Here is a 20,462-nt window from a genome sequence, read left to right as displayed (position 1 = left end):
TCAAGGGTTAGTGCAGGTTTAAATCTATTTTAAAGCTTGAAACCTGCACTCAGACCTTTTGAACAGCTGGTATATTTGAATGTTGTATGTCTTCTTAGAATGGAACTGTTCTCATTTTTTGTCTCTTTATACTCAGAGTCTAATACAGTGCCTGGTACATATTAGTTATCAACAAATGTTTGGTTGATTGATTGTGATATGGCATGGTGAACTCCCAGTCTGACATGGGCATCTCTGAATAGAAAAAACACTTGCAATATGGTTAAGGACCTAGTTTGATTTTGAGAAGCCACAAGAATCATTCCCCCAAAAGAAAATTATATACAAGGCGGCTTAACAGGTTATCAGTTGTGTGTTTGTGTAGGTGCTTATATCTATAGCCATCAAGAAACTCATTATTATAAAGTTTTAGCTAACTCTGTCCCCTTCCTCCCTCCAAACCCAAGTAGGGCATAAATTTAACATCTCTATTTCCACTCAGCAAAATGAATATAGAAAAGTCTAATGAAGAATATGGAATAATGAAATATGGAGTGGAATAATGGAAGATACACAGAAGACCTGCAAAGAGAATGTCAGATTATTATTCATATGCTATTTTGGAGGTGTCATTTTCTGCTGCCTGTTTTCCTCTCTCCCATCCCCACTCCCTTTCACAAAAGTTTGGCTCCTTATATGGTATTATCCACAGTCTCCGCATTTTATGACAAAATTTTTTATTGGGGGAGAGAACTAACTCATGGAAGGAAAACTTTAGATGGGAAGGTCACCAGGACAGCAGACCTTGGGAAAGCAACTCTGTCCAAAGTCTCTTTCCTCCACTTGGCCACTCCTCATTCATAGCTTCAATCATGCTTTGTCTCCAGTCACTCAAGTCCACCACACAAAGGGATTAGTGAGGCAATACATCTTCTGCCTCCAGTGTAAAAAAGGGCAGTAGGAAGCACCTCAATTTATACAAGGTGCTTCGGCCCAGCATCTTAGGCAGGGTGTCCAAGATTAGATCTGGATTTACATGATTAATATGAAAAAGCAGGTAGCCTTGTAGCCTGGTGAACAATAGGATTGTAAAGAAGAGATATCCAAGGGTCCTGTAAAGAGAGTGTTATGTTACTGTTCCCCAAACACACAAAAGTAAATTCAAATCAAAGGAGTGCAGCTTATTCTTGTCTTGGACTACTATTCCAGGCCTTTTAAATTTTAATGTTATTGCTTGCTCAAGGAGAGCTGGAACTTCAAAGATGTGTTGTAAACATATTTAACAACTGGCTTTCCAGATATATATATTTTTTTACTCATGACACACTTTTAAAGTTTAATCTTCATCATTAACATTTTCTCAACCATTTAAAAAAGTTTATATAATCAACAAAACAATAAATCAATATTTGTCTTGCTAATGTGAAGTATAAATGCTCACACTGAAAATTTAACAATAGATTTTCATTAAATATAGATCTGATTCTATGAATATCAGAACCAAAGAATTACTGAGAAATAAGATGATCTGCCAGAGAATAGCCACTGTATACTCAGTAGGAGAACCAATTTTCTGGACTTGAGACTCCCTACTTATCCAACAACCTATACTTGCCAAAAGAAGCTGGGCAAAGAAAAGCCCTTTCTGCAGCCTTATATATTGAAATTATCCTATGGGCTATTGTTGAGTATCTGTGCTCTAGACATTTATCTCTGTTAATTTAGGTAATGATTGATTTTTTTTTCATCTTCAAAACCAGATGGCTTTGGAGACTGGGATGCATGTCCAGGGATTATGAATAAATTTTCAGTGGTTCTTTTGGGAATCATCTTCAGAGATATGTAAGTTTAATAATATTACTTTCCTGTAATCTCTGGAAGGTAAATATTATTTGCAAATTAATCTTGTAGATTTATGAAACTTATCCCTACCATCTAAGACAGAAAACTCTAAACATGAACCTTCCTTTTGATGATACAGGTACATTACCACAGAGTAGTGATAAATACATCAGATTTTGTCAGAGGTGATCTGGATTTGAGGTGAGTTTTCTTGGCAAATAAATGGTTTGCCATTTCCTCTGGCTGGTTTTACAGATAAGGAAACTAAGGCAAACAAGTTTAAATGATTTGTCCGAGATCACATAGCCAGTGTTTAAGGAAGGATTTGACTTCAGGAAGATGAGATTTCCTGACTCCAAACCCCAGTGTTCTTTGCACTATGGTGCCACCTAGCTGCCCTTTGAATTCTTATGTCATACTTTACTATTTTCTCCCCTTTCCCTCATTGTTAGCTATCAAATGAAATAATGAATATAAAGTATCTAGTAATCTGTGAATAAAATATAAAAATGCTAGTTGAATTTAGCTGAACAAGGCACTATATAAATGGAAACTTATTATTATTGTTTGTTATTACTGATATTAATGTGACTATTAAACAGCATTTTTTCCCCTTTTGACTTAAGACTTTCTAATATATTGGGAAATCAGGTAACTGGATATCTTAGAATCTGGAAAAAAGTACGAGCAAATGAACTTTTGAGTAAGGGCCTCTGGAAATCTTCTGTTTGTGTGAATATCAGTGAATATATTTTATAAAATCGATTTGGCTGCTTAGAGGATTTTTTTGGTCTCATTTCCGAGTTTTCTGCTAATCTGAAAAACTTGAGATTACCTATGGCCTCTGAATAAGCTAAATATTAATATATAATGTAAGATGTAGTCTAATTGATTGCATGACTATTACATTTTCCAACTTCACTGTATGTACTATTTTTTTTTTTTAATAAAGCTGTCTCCTTCTCTATCACCCCTACTAGGATCCTCTTGCTTCTTAGAAGGGCTCTTTATTATAGGTTGGGGTTCCAGTGAATTGAGACAAATATTTTCCACCTACTTGTACCAGAAGAGGTTTCTCTTTCTTCCAACAGTGATCTTCTCCTGTGGTGAAGAGCCAAGGATAGCAGTGAGCATTTAAAAAAGGGCCTATGATTTTTATTCTTCCCCAAAATCCTAGGACACTCATTTTTAAGTGGGGGATAAGATTCTAGACCTGTGATTTCTTTGATATAGGAAACTTCCAATGTGGAAACTCCCTGTACTAATGCAGAACTTAAATATCTTGTTCCAAGATCACTTGTCACTTGGTCAGAATGTTAGATTTGGGATTTGAATCCTTTCTAGTTCCAAGATCAGTTCACCATCAATTAAACCACAATCCCACCCAATTGTTTCCACTAACTATATTTATTACTTATGCCAACTTATTACTTAGCTCAAAAGGAAACTAAATGGTAGGTCTCTATTCCCAGAGAGAAAAAGAAATCTAGAAAAATATAGTGATGGTAGTCACTTGGATTTTTATAGCATCTTCCTTTTAAAAGGTTTTCATCAAGATTTCATTTTCCTCATAACTAGCCTATAAGGTAGAGATGGGAGGGATTATAATGCTAATTTTAGAACTGAAGACATTGAAGCTAATAAGGGCAAGCTCATTTATTCAAATTCAAAAAGTATTTAAGTGCTCACTGTGAAAGACTTGCCATTTGGTAAAGGTAAAAGTAAAATTGAAAACCAGTATCTTGCTTCACTCAACATACTTAAGCATTACTGAAATGATAAAATCAGAATGAGAACTTTTTTCTGATTCATAGTCCAGTTCTTCAGCCTGTTAGGGAATCTAACATATACCCAAATACCCTGACAGACATCCTAGATTGTGACCTCCTAAGAGTGTTCTAGCCAATCCTTCCAAGAGAGTTATAGCCAATCAGGAAGAAATGAGATAATTTCCAGGGAAGAATCTCAGACCATTAACTTCAGCCAGGTCAGTTACTAGATAATTGCAAACTTGACCCTAAAGCTTCTGAGAGTCTCATAGACATGTTTTCTTCCCTATACCCTCCAGATTTTCCTCACTTAAGAAATAAGCCAATATCTATACTTGTTTCTGTCTCTGTGTGTATCCATGTGCCTCCAACATGGAAGACTAATATTATAGTGAAATGAAAACTGGGATTGTGGAAGACACCTTCTTTCTCTAGAGCAGATTCATTTTCCTCAGTCCTCACAAGCTATCACTTCAGTGGATACAAAATAGAGCTATACTGGGCACTAAATTTTTAATCAACATTTTATTTGCCCAGAGCCCTTCTTCTCTAATATCTTGGCTGACTTTAATTTAGATTGTGATTTGCATGACTGTTAACACAATGAACCAGTTTGTTCTTTGGGGATCTCTTTGGTCAGTTTGGGGGATTCTGGAATTGTTATATTTGGTAGTGAATCAATGATTTAACATTGGAAGGATACAACAAAGGGATATGAGTAGTATCATTGGTAGAGGGAATTATTGATGAGAAAGCTTCTCTACCAATACAGGTAAGCTCCATCTCTGCAATTTATAGTCTCAAGAGAGTTAGCAGCAATCAATCATTTTTATTAAACAGCTACTATATATTAGGCATTGGGAATACAAATACAAAGAATGAAACACCCCATTTTCATTGAACTTATAATCTAATGGGGAGATATATATGCATGTATATATAAAAGAAGTACATATAAAATATGTACATAAATATAAATAATATAAAATATAATACTATGATATGTAATATATAAACATAAAGTATAATGATATATAATAATGTTTTATAATCACAAACATGTTACACACATATATTTATATATATTCAATACATGTACACATTATATATATAGTATGCAGCACACATTTGTGTAAATATATGTATATGCATAAGTGTGTATGCATATATATGTGTATGCATGCATGTATATATAGATAGATGTATGAACAGATAGACAGATGATAGATAAATAAAGTAATATAATGGATAAAATACTTGGCCTGGAGAAAACTGAATTCAAATCTGACTTCAGATACTTAATAGTTGTATGATCCTAGATAAATCACTTAACCCTGTCTATCTCAGTTTTTTTAATCTGTAAAATGAGTTGGAAGGATATGGCAAACCACTTCTTCAGTATCTTTGCCAAGAAAACTCCAAGTGGGGTCATGAAGAGTTAGACATGGATGAAAACTACTCAAACAACGAAATCTCTGTCTTTCTTCTTCCCTCTCTGTATATATATTCTCTCTCTCTCCTCTCTCTTCCTCCTCCACCCCCCCACAGACACACATTTAGGTAACTTGCTCATGGTCACAGCCATTCTACTCTGTTAGAGGCAGAGAGACAGAATTCAAGTCAAGGTCGTCTTGGCTCTGATGCAGCTCCCTACTTGATATATTAGGCTGGTTCTCATGGATAAAAATTTGAAAAGAGAAGAAATTTTGGAGGGAACTGCCCCCCTGTTCCAAAACAAAATACTTGCTGATGAAAGAGGGCAATACTTACCGCATCATTTTGGATGTCATCTACCAGCATTAAACCTCGTCTTGCTGTTTGAGAGGATATACTTAGGACTTTTGATCTGGTGGAAAAACCCACAAGAAAGGGACTGAAAAAAAGTACACTGAGGTATTTATACCATGGTGGTTGAGGAAAAATGGCTATCTTTCATAGGGCTTTTATAGTTAAATCATAACCTGATACCTAGGCAAAGGTATTGGAAAACATGAAGTAGACTTTGGCCTCCTATTTCCTCATTATGTCACAATTAGTACTTATATATGATTGACCTACTTCGATGTCCAGGAATTCAGATTTGTGAGATTGCAACCTGAAAGGAAGCTCAGGGTAGTGGAAAGAATACTGAGTTGGGAATCATAGGATCATAGATTTTGAACTGGAAGACACCTTTGAAGCCCATTAAGTCCAATCCCCTTGCAAATTTTGCAGATACACAAAACTGACACACTGAGAGGTGAAGTGACTTGCCTAGGACTATACAACTGGTGAGTGAGTGTGCAAGACAGGATTTGAATCCATTTTCTTGTGGTTCTAGGTCCAGTCTCCTAACTACTATACCATTTTGTCCCTCTTAAAATAACTTTGAATCACAGATTTTCTACTTATTACACATATAATCTGGGACATATTATCTCTATGAACCTGGATCAATCATAGTATTAGATTGTGTATTTCTAAAGTCTCTTTCAGTCCTATAAAATCTAAAAGGAACCCTGACAAGGATAGTATTGGGTGGCATCTGCTGTGGCTCCCATTCTATTGTCAGAGAAATGGGAACACAGAAAAAATTATTACTGTATTCTCTATTAATATGTCATTTTTTATTGTTTGGACTCTTCTCATGAACCCAAAGAACATTATTCTTACCTTTGGATATAATTTTTTTAAAGAATGCAGACCCCAATATGTTGTGATAATTTTGAGCTTTACAGAAATGGAAAGCTCAAGTCCTGCCCTGAGATTGTTTTTTAGTTTTGTTTTGTTTTGTTTTTATAGAATTTCCATGTATTAGGGGATGGGACACTTCTATAGGCTGAGGATTTTTGTTTTTTAATTTTATTTTTAATTTCTAGACTAAAACAAGCATTTCTATAACATAGTGCAATTAAAAAAAAAAGATGATTGCACTGAGGGCTTTTTAAATGAATGCAGAATGTTCCCTGCTAATGATCTTTTGCTTCAAGAGCAGTCAATTTGGTGTCAAAAGACCTTGGTTATAATCTTGGCTCTGACACTTAAAACTTTTCTGTGTGTCTATGAGCAAGCCATCTAAATTCTCTAGGCCTACATTCATCATTTGTAAAATGAGAGGACTGGGCAAAGTCATGTTTATGTCACCATCTTGTTTAAAGTACCATTATAATTTCTAGAAAGGAAATGATACTTGGAAATTTCCATCAGTAGCTCTTAAATCTATGATCCCATCATCCCCCTTTCCCCCAGCCAATATGGGTTATAGTGAGCTTTGCTCCTAACACAAACTTAAGTCACTGATCACATGACAAAGGATGAAGAGAGATGTGTTCCTGTTCTTTCCTGGGATGATTGGGAAAAGGGGCTGGATATGCTGAATTCAGTCTGTTCCAGTTGGGATGATGAGCTCAGACATCCACCCAGGTTGGATGAATAGGTAGAATTGTTGCCTATTTGACTTTGGTCAGGAAAGGGCATGAGGAATATTTTTCTGTCCCAGGTTGTCACAAACTCAGCAAGTTGCTGGGAATGTTGCTAAAACCCAGATGGTTTTCCAAAGCTCACACTTCTCTTTCAAGGAACCTATTTTCTACTTCTTCTTCCATCTTCCTCAGGGCTTCTTGGTATTTCTTCAAAAGGAAATAAAAGAAACTTCAATCACTTATTGGAAGATTCATATATTTTAATAAAATTATTACAATTGTTATTGTTTTAATTGTCATTGTTGTGAATAAAACCTGTGATTCCAATGGGTACAGAGAATTTTGAGCAAGTGAACTCCCTCTTTGAATGCAGAACCATCAACTGCTCTGCTTTTATAATATGTAGAGTTGCTTGGGGCATTTAGTAATTTAGTGATTTGCCCAGGTTACTCAACCAGTTTATGTCAGAAGAAGGACTTCCCAGTTCCAAAGTGGGCCCTTTACTAGTTTTTATCTCTACTAATATATTGGCTGTTCTCAGTCAAAGCATGAGGACTGCTAAATTGTAATAGGGCTATGACCTTCCTTTAACTCATCCTTTAAACGTTCCCTCCCCCCTAAAGTTGTACCAATATAGAGGACAACTTTGATGGTGGTTGGATTGGGGATTATGAAGGTGGAGAGATGAAAAAAAAAGTGATTGAGTCAATATTCCTTTAAAGGATTGGGAATTAGAAGACCCAGGGGAGAGAGTGCTAGGAATCTGGAAATTGGTGGATACACTCTTGCACGAATTTATATTGATCAGGCCTGGGGACATGACTGGTATATTCTATGACTTTCTGCCCTTGTATGGAAAAGCTGTACCTTTATGCAATAGGCCTGGGCTTCACAGAGCCGTTGTACAGATTCGTATTCATCCAGTACCTGGAAGGTCAAAATTCTGTCTTAAATTTATTCCTTTGAGTTGACAAAAGAATGAAAATGTTTCTACTCATGTATTGAGCCATCGGCTTTAGCTCTGTTATTGTACCAACAAGCCTTTTTAATTGTGTCTCTGGGCTCCCTTTTTAGGAAAAAATCCTCCTTATGAAAGACAAAACTTGCTTTTTCTTTTATAACTCAATTTTGAATAATCAGTGATTGGAAAACATTAACGGGCTGTTGGGCCCTATATATTGCAACAATTTATATTTAATAAAATGTTAGGAGGAATGAGAACAGTTAGGAGAGAATATAGAATCATGGATTTATCCTGTAAAAAGATATTTAGAAAAAGTGTGACTGGGATTTTCTTGTGGTTCCTTTTTCTGTATCTTCTTAAAGGATATAAATCTAAGAGTCTTTTTAGTTATCTGTTGGTCTAGATAAGATAACATAAGTGGAGTACCTCACACATAGTAGAATCTCAATGCTTATTGACTAACTAGCACACTTCTGTTCTCTTCCATCCTGCTTTGGGAAAGGTAGTGATTTTACCTTGGCCAGTTCTTTCTCTTGCTCTGCCAAAGAGACTTCAGCTTGTTGAATTTTCATCTATGGAAAGAGAGGCATGGAACTCAGCAAATAGAACAGTAGAAACATGAATGATTCTCTCATTTAGCAAACTAAACTGTATGCTAATCCCTTTCCACCTTGTTCATCTTGAACTATCAAAAATTCAGAGGATAATGGATGATAGGATAACATACTTAGAATGAGAAGGGATCATTGTGACATCTAATTCAACCTTTTCATTTGACAGATTAGAAAACTGAGACTTAGAGAAATTAAGAAATTAGGAGGCCAACTTGACTAAGATCACACAGATAATAAATTAAAGACTCAGAATCCAAACCAGGCCTTCTGATTCCCAAACCAGTGCTCTTAACAATACATTGTTATGGATTTCCACTTGTCTAGCTGTCTTTTTTGATAGAAGGGGAAGGAGGTTGACTTTGGCCCAGGGATATGTTAGTAAATGTTTAAAAATTGGCCCTCCATCCCCCAAATCAAGAAATACTTAAAAAAAGTTAAATGTGAATTTTGAACATTTTCCTCATCACTTAAGTCAAAATATCAAGAAGGATGAGGACTTAGAAAAGGCCATTAGATTTGTCCATTGGCAATTTTTGAGAGAGTAATTTTACTTTAGTATTAAGTTAGAAGGCCAAAAAGAAAGTGAGAAATAGAAGTTAACAAGAGTAAAAACATGGGTAGGCAGCAGAGAAGAAATCAGGTATATTGAAGATTGGGATGGGAAGAGACAGTAGAGAGCATCCTGCTAAAGAATATGAGAGAAGTTGGGATATATGTAGAAGAAAGGCCTCCACAGGGTGGTTGACCTCCTTCATCAGACACTGAAGGAAAGAAAGATAATGGTCATTTTAGTCAGATTTCCCTCTTCTCCTTTTACCCTTTTGTTTTCTATTTATGATGTAACCTTTGATAAATCATTTAACCTAGGGCACTTCTGTTTCTATATATTTAAAATAAGAGTTGGAAAAGATAATTAGCTCTGATTTCTGAACTTGTTATCCTTTCATTTTTCTTCGTTAACTTTTAGAAACTATGCTTGATTTTGTATAGTTTATGCATAGTTTTGTTTTCTCTTTATAGAAAATGGAAAATTTCATATTCAGGTAAGGTGATAATAGGAGGAAGAAGACATGTTTCCTATGTATCTCCTTTTGATCATTTCTGATAACTACTCACACAGGCCTTCTTGATTCTTCTGTGACAGAGATATTGGAGAAATGATTTCTGTACTGGGTAGAGGCTGAGATTAGATGACTTCTAAGATTCTATTTTGATTTAAGATTCCCTGAGCTTGTATTATCAAGATTTTTGTTTCTAAGGTACAGAAGGGCCTAATTGTGTTTTTTTTTTTTTAAACCTCAAAATAAGATCCCTACCATATTGGTGCTTCTCAGCTGGTCCCCTGCCTATTTTGATAGTGATGAAAGCATCTCTGTTATCCTGGGTGAATCGCTTAACTTCTCTAGGTCTCAGTTTTTCCATCAATCAAGTGGGGTATTTAGATTAAATAATCTCTTAAGTCCCCATGTAGTTCTCAAACCATGATGTTTGGAAAGACTCTTTCACCTCCTTATAACCAATGAACATATCATTGTCATTCTCATGTCTGTGTCTTTTTTTAGTTTGTGTTCTTTTACCTGGAATTGCATTCTAATAAAAAAAAAAAATAGCACTCTTTTGCCCATCCAAATAAACTCTATCCAGTTCCAGTGCTTCCCACCCTACCTACAAATACTTCTTACCCCAAGATGGCAGTGTGGTTCAATGAAAAGAGCATTGCACATATAGTCAGAGGATCTGGATTCAAATCCTAGTCTTCTTAGTAACTACTAGTAGGACCCTCAGACAAATCATTCCCATTTTAATTTATCTACAAACTGAGGACATTGCATTGAATGGTTTTGGAAACCATATCTAAATCTTAATCTATGATTTTATAAAGGACTTTGGGCAATTCTAAAATTCGAATGCTTTTCTGACATTTTGATGAACAATGCTCATGTCATTTCTACCTTTGGGCCCTTTTTAAATTGGATTCTATCTAGAATGCCTTTTTCTTGCCTTTTTCTATTTAACTGTCCCAAACTTGATCCTATCTTCTCCAAGAGGGCAGCATGCCATGAAAAGAGTGCCATATCTGGAGTCGGGAGAGATGACTTTAGTCACTGGCTTTGTCACTTAGTCTTTGTGTGACTGTGAGCAAGTTACTTTAACCCTCATTTCTTATAATTATATAAATAATTATATAAGGAGACCATTGGACTAGATTGCATCCAACATCTGGAACTTCTAGTTCTAAATCTACATAATAATGATAATCCTTTTCCAACTACTGCAGTCCATAGTGACCCCTCCTCTCTCTTTTTCAATAATCTCAGCCTATTGTGGCTCTTCCATATCTTAGTCTCCTCTTTATCATAAGGAGTCAATAATCAGTGAACAGTTATTAAGAATCTACTATATGCCCAGGCAGTGTGCTAAGCACTGGATGACACAATAGTACCTTTGTTATCAACTCTTGGCTGTGTGGGAGGGATCAAATGAGATAGTGTAAGTAACAAGCTCTGTAAGCCTTGATACTTCTAAGGATTAATATTGCTACATTAGGAAAGGCACCTGCAGGTCTCAGTCCTTTTAAGGCTGAATGTAGATCATGCAAACCTTAAAACTATATAACTATGTGTTCTTATTATTATAGGAAACTATTCAACAAGTACTTGAAACAATTTCTGATCACATAACAAACATTGGTTAAATGAATGAGTAAAGTGCAGGGGTCAATTCTGAAGGAAGCTGGAATAAGGAATTTGGCTTCAAGTTGGAATTTTGAAACTAAGGCCACAGATAAACATAGAAGCTCTTGGTTTATTTGATCTTGGCAGGATCTCAGAGCTGTGTGGATTTGTGCTGACCTTGAGAGCTGGCCCCCAGAGAATTAGCAGGTCCCTAAACAGTCCCAAGAATACATTTTCACTCACCTTTGCCACTTCTGGGGATTCCGATAAGTTTTCTTCCTCAGGCACAAGTACTTTGGGCGCATGCGTTTTCCCTGAAAGCTGTAGTTTCACATAAAAGTATATTGAGCTGAATGAGATGTACAAACATCCTATCCAGGGGTGGGCTCTTGAGTTTCCTATGACTTCCAGGGGAGGGGAAGTGGGCAGAGGAATATTGGAGGTCCTGAATAGAAATCATGATGGTAAATGGCTCTCTCCATTCTATTTTAGCAAGCTCAAAAAAGCCTCCTTCTTCTTTTATTTTTGGGTCTCATAGTTTGTGCCAGCCAAGTCAGATGCATCCTTAAATTTGAACTTCACATTCATTCTAAGTCTGAACCTGAACTTCAAACTCAAAGTCAGCCAGGATAGGGGTCAACCATCTCAGAGGGCAAGGAAACCTCAGATAGGTTTATTCTGGTTTGATCCACAAAGGATTATCTGGTCATTTCTTTAAAACCAAAATATATGCCATTGTCATCTCCACAGGATCTATTAATGGAGAGTGTTGAAGGAAGTGCCTAGATAAAGAAAAATCCTTTGGGAATCAAGTATCATTAGGGGAGCTTCCCTTGTGAAATTATGCCAAGGGCAGAACCATAAATAGAACTTCCAAAAATTGTGGCAAGGTAATGTGGCACAAAAGGTACCCGTGGGCTTTTTTTTTTTTTTTTTTTTTGAGGAAGGAGGGAAGGAAGTGAAAGGGAAAGAGAATGGATGTTATCCATTATAGAGGAGATATACAGAGGAGATAAAGAACCCAGAATCCTATAAGACCTATGCTGAATAGAGGTAGGTATTTTTCCTTATCTCATCTATAAGAGGAACATTAAAGTAACCTTGAGGCCTAGTTTTCAAAGATAAAGTTGTTCCTTTTCACTTAGTACCTAAGAAGTCTTATTAATAAATTGGGGAGGAGTAATTGGAATGGAGGTGAAAAACAGTAGATAGGTAATTGCTTTTGGGGAAAAGGTCTAAAAGAGGGCTTGAAATCATTCCTCTCATCCTTCAAAGTATCCTAGTACACTTAGAAAAATTTAGGGAATCCTCTAGTCTAGAGGCAGCAAATTCATGCACATGGGGCTATGCAACCAAAATCCTCTCCCAGCACGGTCAGAATCAGATTAAATAATAATTGGGAACAGATGAGGAAACAAACTCCAGACATAAGAAATGACTTGCCCAAGATGACACTGAGAAACTTAACTCTTAAAGATACTGAGGCTGAGTTAGTTTTAAGTCAAATGAATCCCAATCCTCATGCAACTGACTCACAGACTATGAGAACTAGAAGGAACCAGAGTGACTTCCTTGACCAACCCCTTTCATTTTACAAAGAAGAAAACAGAGACTTAGAATGAGGGTCAGCACACAGGGCTGAAACTTGTTCTGCTGACTCTGAGATCAGTACTTTCTGACTTCTTGTATAACCCAGGAAAGACACCATTGAGAGATTAGTGAGGACTCTTAGGCCTGGGAAAGTAATTCCAGAATCCCTGAAGTACCTTCTATCCCTCTAGCTCTAAGAGACATAAGGAAGTCAAAGTTACTCAGTTATTACTTTCATGGTAAAATCAGGATTTTAAGCCAGATTCTCTTAACCCAAATCTATTATTTTTCACTGTCTATGTTGACTCCCTACTGACTGTCTCATTATGATCAGTTTCTGTTGGTAAGACCAGCTCTGAACTGAATGTTCCTAAAGTATCTCCCCTACCCCAATCTGAATTTAGAGTGTTTATCTCAGGATAACTTTCTTTTATGGAAATTCCTCTTTCCATTTTCATTGTCCAATCTTCAGCTTTCAAGCCCAAGGAAATTTTAAGAACTCAAGCAGGACCTCTTCCCCCTTCCCCCCAAATAAAAATCTTTAAGGGGAAAAGAAGATATTCCTGACATTGGGAAGAATGCAGTATTTCCAGGAAGGCCACTGTCCCTGCCAATGCTGAGGAGGGTAAGCACTCTAGTTCTCAAGCAGTATAATTTCCCTAGCCTTCTATAATGATATATGCTTCAAGGAAGCCCCACTTGGGCACTCACTAATCATACTGAAGGGATCAACTTCACTGAGCCAGGGTCATGTCTCTTTTCCCAGCACTAAGTCAAACTAGGAAGGAAATGAATGGGCAAGAACCATCTAATGGGATTCATTACTCATTCTGCTCGACCCTCTCCCTCAACTAGGCCAACTGAAGGGATCTGAGTCTTGGTGAAGAGGTTGAGCACTGCCCATCTGAGTCTTAATTTGAGGAACTAGGGATACAATTAAGTTGTTCCTCCTGCCTCTCTTCTCATCTTCCTCATAATTGGATCCTCCTGTCCACTGTAACAACCCTTGCAGCTCATGATGTTTGCCCCACTTCATCATTAGGTCACAATACTCCTGCCTATTTCTTTAGAGGAATATTCTTGCTTGCCATTAAGTCATTATATTTCCCCAACCCGGGAACAATTTGCTATCCTTTAGTAATTCTTCACTCTAAGGCAGAGCCGCCCAGGGCACTCTTCCCTAGCTGTAGCCCTATGTACTCTCCTGTGTGGAAAACATAATAGAATATCTGCTGGAATCCAGGAAATAGAGGACACTCTTGAAATCATAGGATCTGAAAAAGGACCTTAGGGGTCATTGAGTCCAACTCCTTAATTTTTACAGATGAGGAAACAAACTTAGAGAGGGGTTATATGACATGGATAACGTCACACAGGTAATAGGAGAAAGAGCTGGGATTTGAATCCTGGATTCCCCTGGCTTCAAATATAGTGCTCTTTATATTAAATCAGTCTTCTTCTCCTCATATTACCTTAAGACTCATTCATTCATTTCAAGAATAGATCTAAGTAATGAGCCTCAGTCTAGGTATAAGGGTTTACAAAGTATGTTAACACCCATCAAAACAAATAATAACAGCTCATATTTATATAATGTTTTAAGGTTTGCAAGGTGAATTATATATATGTGTATATATGTATATAAGCATATATATACACATGTGTATATATAAATATGTTTCCATATAAAATCTCATGTCATTATCACAGCAATCCTGTGAAATAATATCATCCCCATTTTACAAAGAGGTTCTGAGAAACAAAATGACTTAAATATACAGGATATCATACAACTGGTAAATGTCAGATACAAGATTTGAACACAGGCCTTCCTGATTCCAAAGCCAACACTCTATCCACTGTACTATACTGCCTTAAATCCAACTATCTAAACAAAGGAATGGAAATTATAGCTCCTTTTCAGAAATGTACCCTTTGTGGGAACCACTTTGTGGTATCTTTTTGTTCAGTGAAGTTTGCTGTTATGGGGATATTAGTAACCCTGTGGGACTTATTAGAGTCATGTCCTACCTGATTCTGAAGTGCTGCAATTCCCTGGGTCAAAGCTTCATTGATCTTTTCCTGTGAAAAGAGAGAAAGAAGGTGTTTGCTTCCATATAACCCTGTGCTCATTTGAGTTTTCTCTGCTTCTCTATACACCGATATTTCTTTGGAATTTGACCTGTGAGTAATTTCCTTTCTGCAGAATTACAGAAATTTATCATGGGCAGGGGGCTCCGGGGCTATCTGAATCTGACCAATTTCACTCCAAAAAGGAATATCTTCTTTAACGTGCCTAATAAATGATCATCTGGATCAGGGATGAGGCAGATAAAGGACCATGGGCCACCTGTTTTTATGTAGCAAAATCTAAAGCCACTCTTAGTCCACAAAATATATAAAAACAGTCAGCAAAAGTTGGATTTTGATCAGTGTGATTTAGGAAACTTTTCCTTACATTACAGTTTTATTTTTTCTTTTTTGCATCTTCTGTCCCTCTCTCATCGTTCTGCCCTCTAGGGCCAATTAGCCCAAATCTGACTTTTCTTCCTAAGGAGTGTCCTTCAAATATTTGAAACCAACTGTCATGTTCCAGGCTAAAATTTCCCAGTTCCTTTGTTCTTTCTTTTTGTATTGGTTCATAGTAGGTGCTTGATAAATGTTAGTTGATTGATAACTTCAGGTGACCCTTACGTGGTATTAATACTCAGGATCCTTCACTATCCTGGTTGTGTTTATCTAGATAGAAGGTCTTACTTAGGATCTATGAAGTTAAATATATGTACACACACACACACACACACACACACACACATATATACATACAAAATGCGCACATTTTACTACACACATTACTAATTTCCTCCTGGTGCCTAGAAAGATTGTTATTTTCATTCTGTTAACTACTCCTAGTATGGAAGCCATGAGAAGAAAAAAAAAAAGCCTTTAAGAATGGCGAGGGTGAGAGAGAATAATCTAATGAGTAATGAACCCCCCCCCCTTCCCAGCCCCCAAGCTTCTTTGCCAGGCACTTCCTTACTAGTTTTGATGTCTCCTGTTCTAGTTCTTTCAAATCCTGCTCCTTGTCAGTTAAGGTACATTCTAACTCTTTCCTCTCTTGTTCTTCTGCTAAGTGCGCTAACCGGGCAAGCTCATTTTCCAACCTGTATAACAATACAAGATTGATCACAATTGAGGAATGAGAAATGGTCCAGGTTCAATGTCTTACGCTGGAAAGACTTATAATGACAACCAAACAGCAACCTCAGATTGGGAATATGTGTTCTTTCATGAATCAGGGCAAGAAAAATAAGAATTCCCCTGATTTCTTTTAACTCCTCCATCTTAACTCCCATCTGCCACTAAACTTAACTTGCAAAGATTATCTTTGTTACCTTGAATAAATGTCCAAGAATTTAAAACAGGAACACTTAAAACAGGGAACAAGCCACAGAAAATTTTGCCTAAGAATGTTGAGGAGATTACCATGTGGTGATCCATAGACTATCAGATCTCTTGAGTTTGAAAATTTTGAGCTGCAATAGAACTAAAGTACTAGGTATCCTCCCTAAATCTGATACTTATGTGGTGAGCCTTTGGGAGAGGCCATCAGGCTGCCTAAGGAAAACCAAACCTATTTGGCTTGAAAGCAGATTGAATCAAAGTTTTTATGTCAATCAACAGTGGAATTGGGCCTATGAGTGGCCACTGCAATTTTGACGTGGAAAAGATGGTAGAGCCTATTCTCAAGAAGGAAAAAAAAAACAGAAGAGTCTCTTTCTTTTCTAGAGTTTGACATCTTGAAGAGCAGGCAGGGAGACTTAAAGAAATGTTCCTCATCTCTATCACCTATTTTCCCATCTATTGATACAAGAAATAGCCTTAATCCTATTCAACCCCAAACCCTCACCTGTTGTTCTCATCTTCTTCCTTTTGAATTTTTAATAGAAGAGACTGGTTTGCCTCATCTATTCTCTGCAGATCCTTTTCAAGGTCCATGTTTAAGCTGTTAAGGGTCTTCTTAGACTGCTCCAAACGTAAGATTTCCATCTTTTGAGAGGACCTGTAGATTCCATTCAGAAAAAATTGATAAGGAACAGATAGCCAAAGAACAATAATGAATAATAGAGGCAGAAAGGATTTCTAGAAGTCATAGAATCCAACCACCCATCTGTTTCCTTTGGGGATCACACAATAACCAGTTTCCCTTTTCTTTTAATATCTTGATTATTATAATCATAATTATATCCTTTTATTTTCTCTAGTTTCTGTTATCCAAAGTAACCAGGAGGACTTTTAATGAGCTTTCTCTAAAAAATTCCAGGGCAGAAAAATTCCCTTCTCTCCTCCCTATAAAAAGTTGTCTTCTCCATTAATATGATAAGGATATATTAAGTGTATATGATAAGAATTCAAACTAAAGGCAACATTTGTTCTATGAAATTGCTTTTTCAAAATCAAGGAGAATGATTTTCTCTGCTGTAGGTTTTGTGTTTTCCTCCTTCCCAGATAGGTGGCAGAATTTATACTGCAATATTGCTAGGGGAAGAATCCATTCCTGAACATTATTTATCTCAAAGGTTAGCTTTCTATAACAGGCTATCAAGATGGTATTATTTGAGGTCTATCTCTACCTATCTGCCATTGACTCTTTATAGAGTCATTTCTTAGGGTTAGGGATTGTGTTTTTTCCGAGTAGTTTTTTAAAAAAGGAAAGACAGGAGAAAGGAATGAGTAATTTTGTAGTATGAAAGATTATCCATAAGGCCTGGATCCTGCACTGATCCAGGCAGCATTAGGATGCTAGATGAGTAGTAAGAGGAGGAGAGAGGGTTCCACAGAACATCAGCAGAGAGTACATATCAGATACAACTTCACCTAATAAAGAATTTGGAATGAGTTTATGGTTTGTGTTTACTCACTCGTTATCCAACAGGGTCTGCTCTTCTTCTTCTTCCATCTTCGGTTTCCTAAAATACCAATACAGATAGATGTTTGCTAGTAAATTGGAGAAGTGATCTCATCTTAATTCTTGGAATAACTAGCTCAAGAATCCAACAAATATGGGAAAAATTAGATCATCAATCTCTATTTTCCTTCTTCCTCCAAATCCACACCATATTAGTTCTAGCCCTCCTATTCACTTTCTCAGGCTATTGTTCTCCTGTCCTTTTCACTTCTGTGCCTCAGTTTATCCGGAAAAAGGATATATTTTGGAAAGACCTTAATATTTACTTGCAGGTACGTAGATTTCTCAAAAAACAAAATATTGCTATGAAATGTAATATCTAGTCATTGATTATATGACTAACAACTTTCCAAGAAGATTTACCAAAAAAAAAAATGTAGATGGAACAGAGATAATTGAAGAAACCTGCTCTAGTTTCCTGCAGGTCCAGTCTAATTTTTTTTAAGATCCTTGGAGGATGGGCAAGGATGAATGTGCATGATTTTTTTTAAAAGACCATGTAAACACATTGGCTATTTTGACTTCCCCTTAAGCCCAGTATCCATAATTTTATACTCTAGGTAGCAAATAACATCCTCTTTTTCTGACCGGGGTTCAGAGAAGTCAAGGCAATGTTTCTTAGCCCAAAGCCAAATGGGAAAAGAAAGAAATGAGGCCTTAATATCTCTTTCCTGGTCCTCTTGTTTTTTCCTCCCTCCTCCTTCCCTTCGATCCCACCTCCCTCCAGATGTATGCTTGTTCCCTCACTGCCCCAGAACACGCTTCTCTAAAGTCTCTTCTGTCTCCCAATTAAATCTTCCAACTGAATTTCAGAACCTTCAGAGAGAGGTCACCTCCCTGTTGTTTGATACAGACTGCTTAGTTCCCCAAGGGGAGGATGAACCTGTTCTGTCATCCAGAGTTAGGGTGGGGCAACATGTCATAGGAGGTAGGGTGGTAATAGCACATCACCATCACTATTGGGCAGCTGACTGAATGGGCAGAAATAAGTACACCAGCAGAGTGTGTTTTGTAACATTGGTCAGTTCATCTTTTGGAATCACTTGATTGGATCAGATAAATGATTACCCTTTGCACAGGGAACTAATTCTTGCTGAGAAAGATCCTTATACCAACTCAAATTAGCAATTGTTCAATAACTTGTAATCTTTTTTCTCCTACTTTTATAATATTTTTATTTCTAGTTTTCCTCTCTCCCTCCCTTCCCAACACCTTTCCCAAGATGGCAATCAATCTGATATAGGTTATACATGTTAAACATATTTCTACATTAGTCATGTTGTGAAAGAAAATAAAAACAAAAGGAAAAAACCATGGGAAAGAAAAAACAACAACAAAAGTGAAAATAACATACTTCAATTTGCATTCAGACACCATGGTTCTTTCTAAGGATGTGTATAACATTTTCCATCATGAGACTTGAAATTATCCTACATCATTGCTGAGAAGAACAAGACCTTTCAAAGTTGATCATCCTCACAATGTTACTGTTGCTGTGTACATTGTTCTTCTGATTCTGCTTAATTCACTCAATATCAGTTCACATAAGTCTCTTCAGGTTTTTCTGACATCTGCCTGCTCATTATTTCTTATAGAGCAATAGTAATCCATTATATTCATATACCACAATTTGTTCAGCCATGCCCAGTTGATTAGCATCACCTCAATTTCAAATTCTTTGCCACCACAAAGAGAGCTGCTATAAATATTTTTGTACATGTATGTCATTTTCCAATTTTTATGATCTCTTTGAGATTCGGATCTAGTATTCCTATTTTTGGATCAAAGTATTTATAATGTTTTATGTTTAAAGGACTGAATCAGTCCACAACTCCACCAACAATGCATTAGTATTCCTATTTTCCATACCCTCTTCAACATTTATCATTTTCATTTACTGCACATTAGATAGTCTGATAGGTGTGATGTGGCACCTCAGAGTTGTTTTAATTTGCAATTCCCTAATTAGTTCTTATAGCATTTTTCCATATGATTATAGATGGCTTAATTTCTTCATCTGAAAAATGCCTGTTCATATCCATTGACCACTGATCAACTAAGGAATGATTTGTATTTTTATAAATTTGACTCAGTTCTTTATCAGAAACATTGGCAGTAAAAAATGTTTTCTAATTTTTTTTTAACTCCCCTTCTAATCTTGGTTGCATTGATTTTATTTCTGTAAAACCTTTTTAATTTAATGTAATCAAAATTATGTGACCTCTCAAGTGACAGACATATAGTAATTATCAACACCAAGATTTAAAGCTGAGTCTTCCTTCTTTTGAGATCAGCTTTCTGTCTACTATGTCATACCATTTCTCCAAGGATGGTAATGGTGGTGGTAATTGTATTAGTCGATTACATTTGTATGTCTCAAAAGTCTTACTCTAATTTTAAGGTATTAAAGCTTTGGGACAGCCTCTAAAATGCTTTACAATTTACAAAGGACTTTCCCATACAGTCCTTGGATTCCCTTTGAAGGAGCACATATTTTGTAGCTGTGTGTATTCCCTCCACTAATGCATTGTAATCCATTCATGGTTTATTAGTTGCCATAAGTAAAAATTATATCATCTGGTGGCCATCCTCATGAGGATCCCCCTTTGGGCTTAGTGAGATTGATCCTTTCATAATATGTGCATACTTCATTATTGGA

At 36.5% G+C, this 20,462-nt stretch overlaps 1 protein-coding gene across 3 annotated transcripts; it reads right to left on the bottom strand.

Annotated features, from left to right (window-relative positions):
• Positions 1 to 705: 705 nt before the first annotated feature.
• Positions 706 to 18,686, bottom strand: TMCO5A (transmembrane and coiled-coil domains 5A). Of its 3 annotated transcripts, none has more exons than XM_051977047.1 (12): positions 18,620 to 18,686; positions 17,757 to 17,804; positions 16,745 to 16,897; positions 15,875 to 15,998; positions 14,866 to 14,916; positions 11,488 to 11,565; positions 8,471 to 8,527; positions 7,859 to 7,918; positions 7,134 to 7,198; positions 5,361 to 5,436; positions 2,879 to 2,922; positions 706 to 1,091 (listed from the first exon to the last, which is right to left on the bottom strand). In XM_051977047.1, the coding sequence occupies exons 2-12, from the start codon at positions 17,792 to 17,794 to the stop codon at positions 893 to 895; spliced, it is 945 nt and encodes a 314-aa protein (XP_051833007.1). In that variant the 5' UTR covers positions 17,795 to 17,804; positions 18,620 to 18,686; the 3' UTR covers positions 706 to 892. The 3 variants fall into 3 exon arrangements, with proteins under 3 accessions (XP_051833007.1, XP_051833009.1, XP_051833010.1); XM_051977049.1 differs by lacking the exon at positions 18,620 to 18,686 and adding an exon at positions 18,521 to 18,595; XM_051977050.1 differs by lacking the exon at positions 7,859 to 7,918.
• Between the last annotated feature and the right edge of the window lie 1,776 nt (positions 18,687 to 20,462).

This window comes from Antechinus flavipes, chromosome 2 (assembly GCF_016432865.1).
Source record: "Antechinus flavipes isolate AdamAnt ecotype Samford, QLD, Australia chromosome 2, AdamAnt_v2, whole genome shotgun sequence".
Taxonomy (NCBI): Eukaryota; Metazoa; Chordata; class Mammalia; order Dasyuromorphia; family Dasyuridae; genus Antechinus; species Antechinus flavipes.
This window is presented reverse-complemented; position numbering and strand designations above follow the sequence as displayed.

What these genes read in the sequence shown, in the direction of transcription:
- TMCO5A (XM_051977047.1), bottom strand. Translation starts at nt 17,794, where the DNA reads ATGGAAGAAGAAGAAGAGCAGACCCTGTTGGATAACGA. An exon ending in CAGACCCTGTTGGATAACGA is followed by an intron (nt 16,898 to 17,756) that starts GTGAGTAAACAC and finishes TGGAATCTACAG; the next exon opens with GTCCTCTCAAAAGATGGAAA. An exon ending in TTGCAGCACTTCAGAATCAG is followed by an intron (nt 11,566 to 14,865) that starts GTAGGACATGAC and finishes GTGAAACTACAG; the next exon opens with CTTTCAGGGAAAACGCATGC.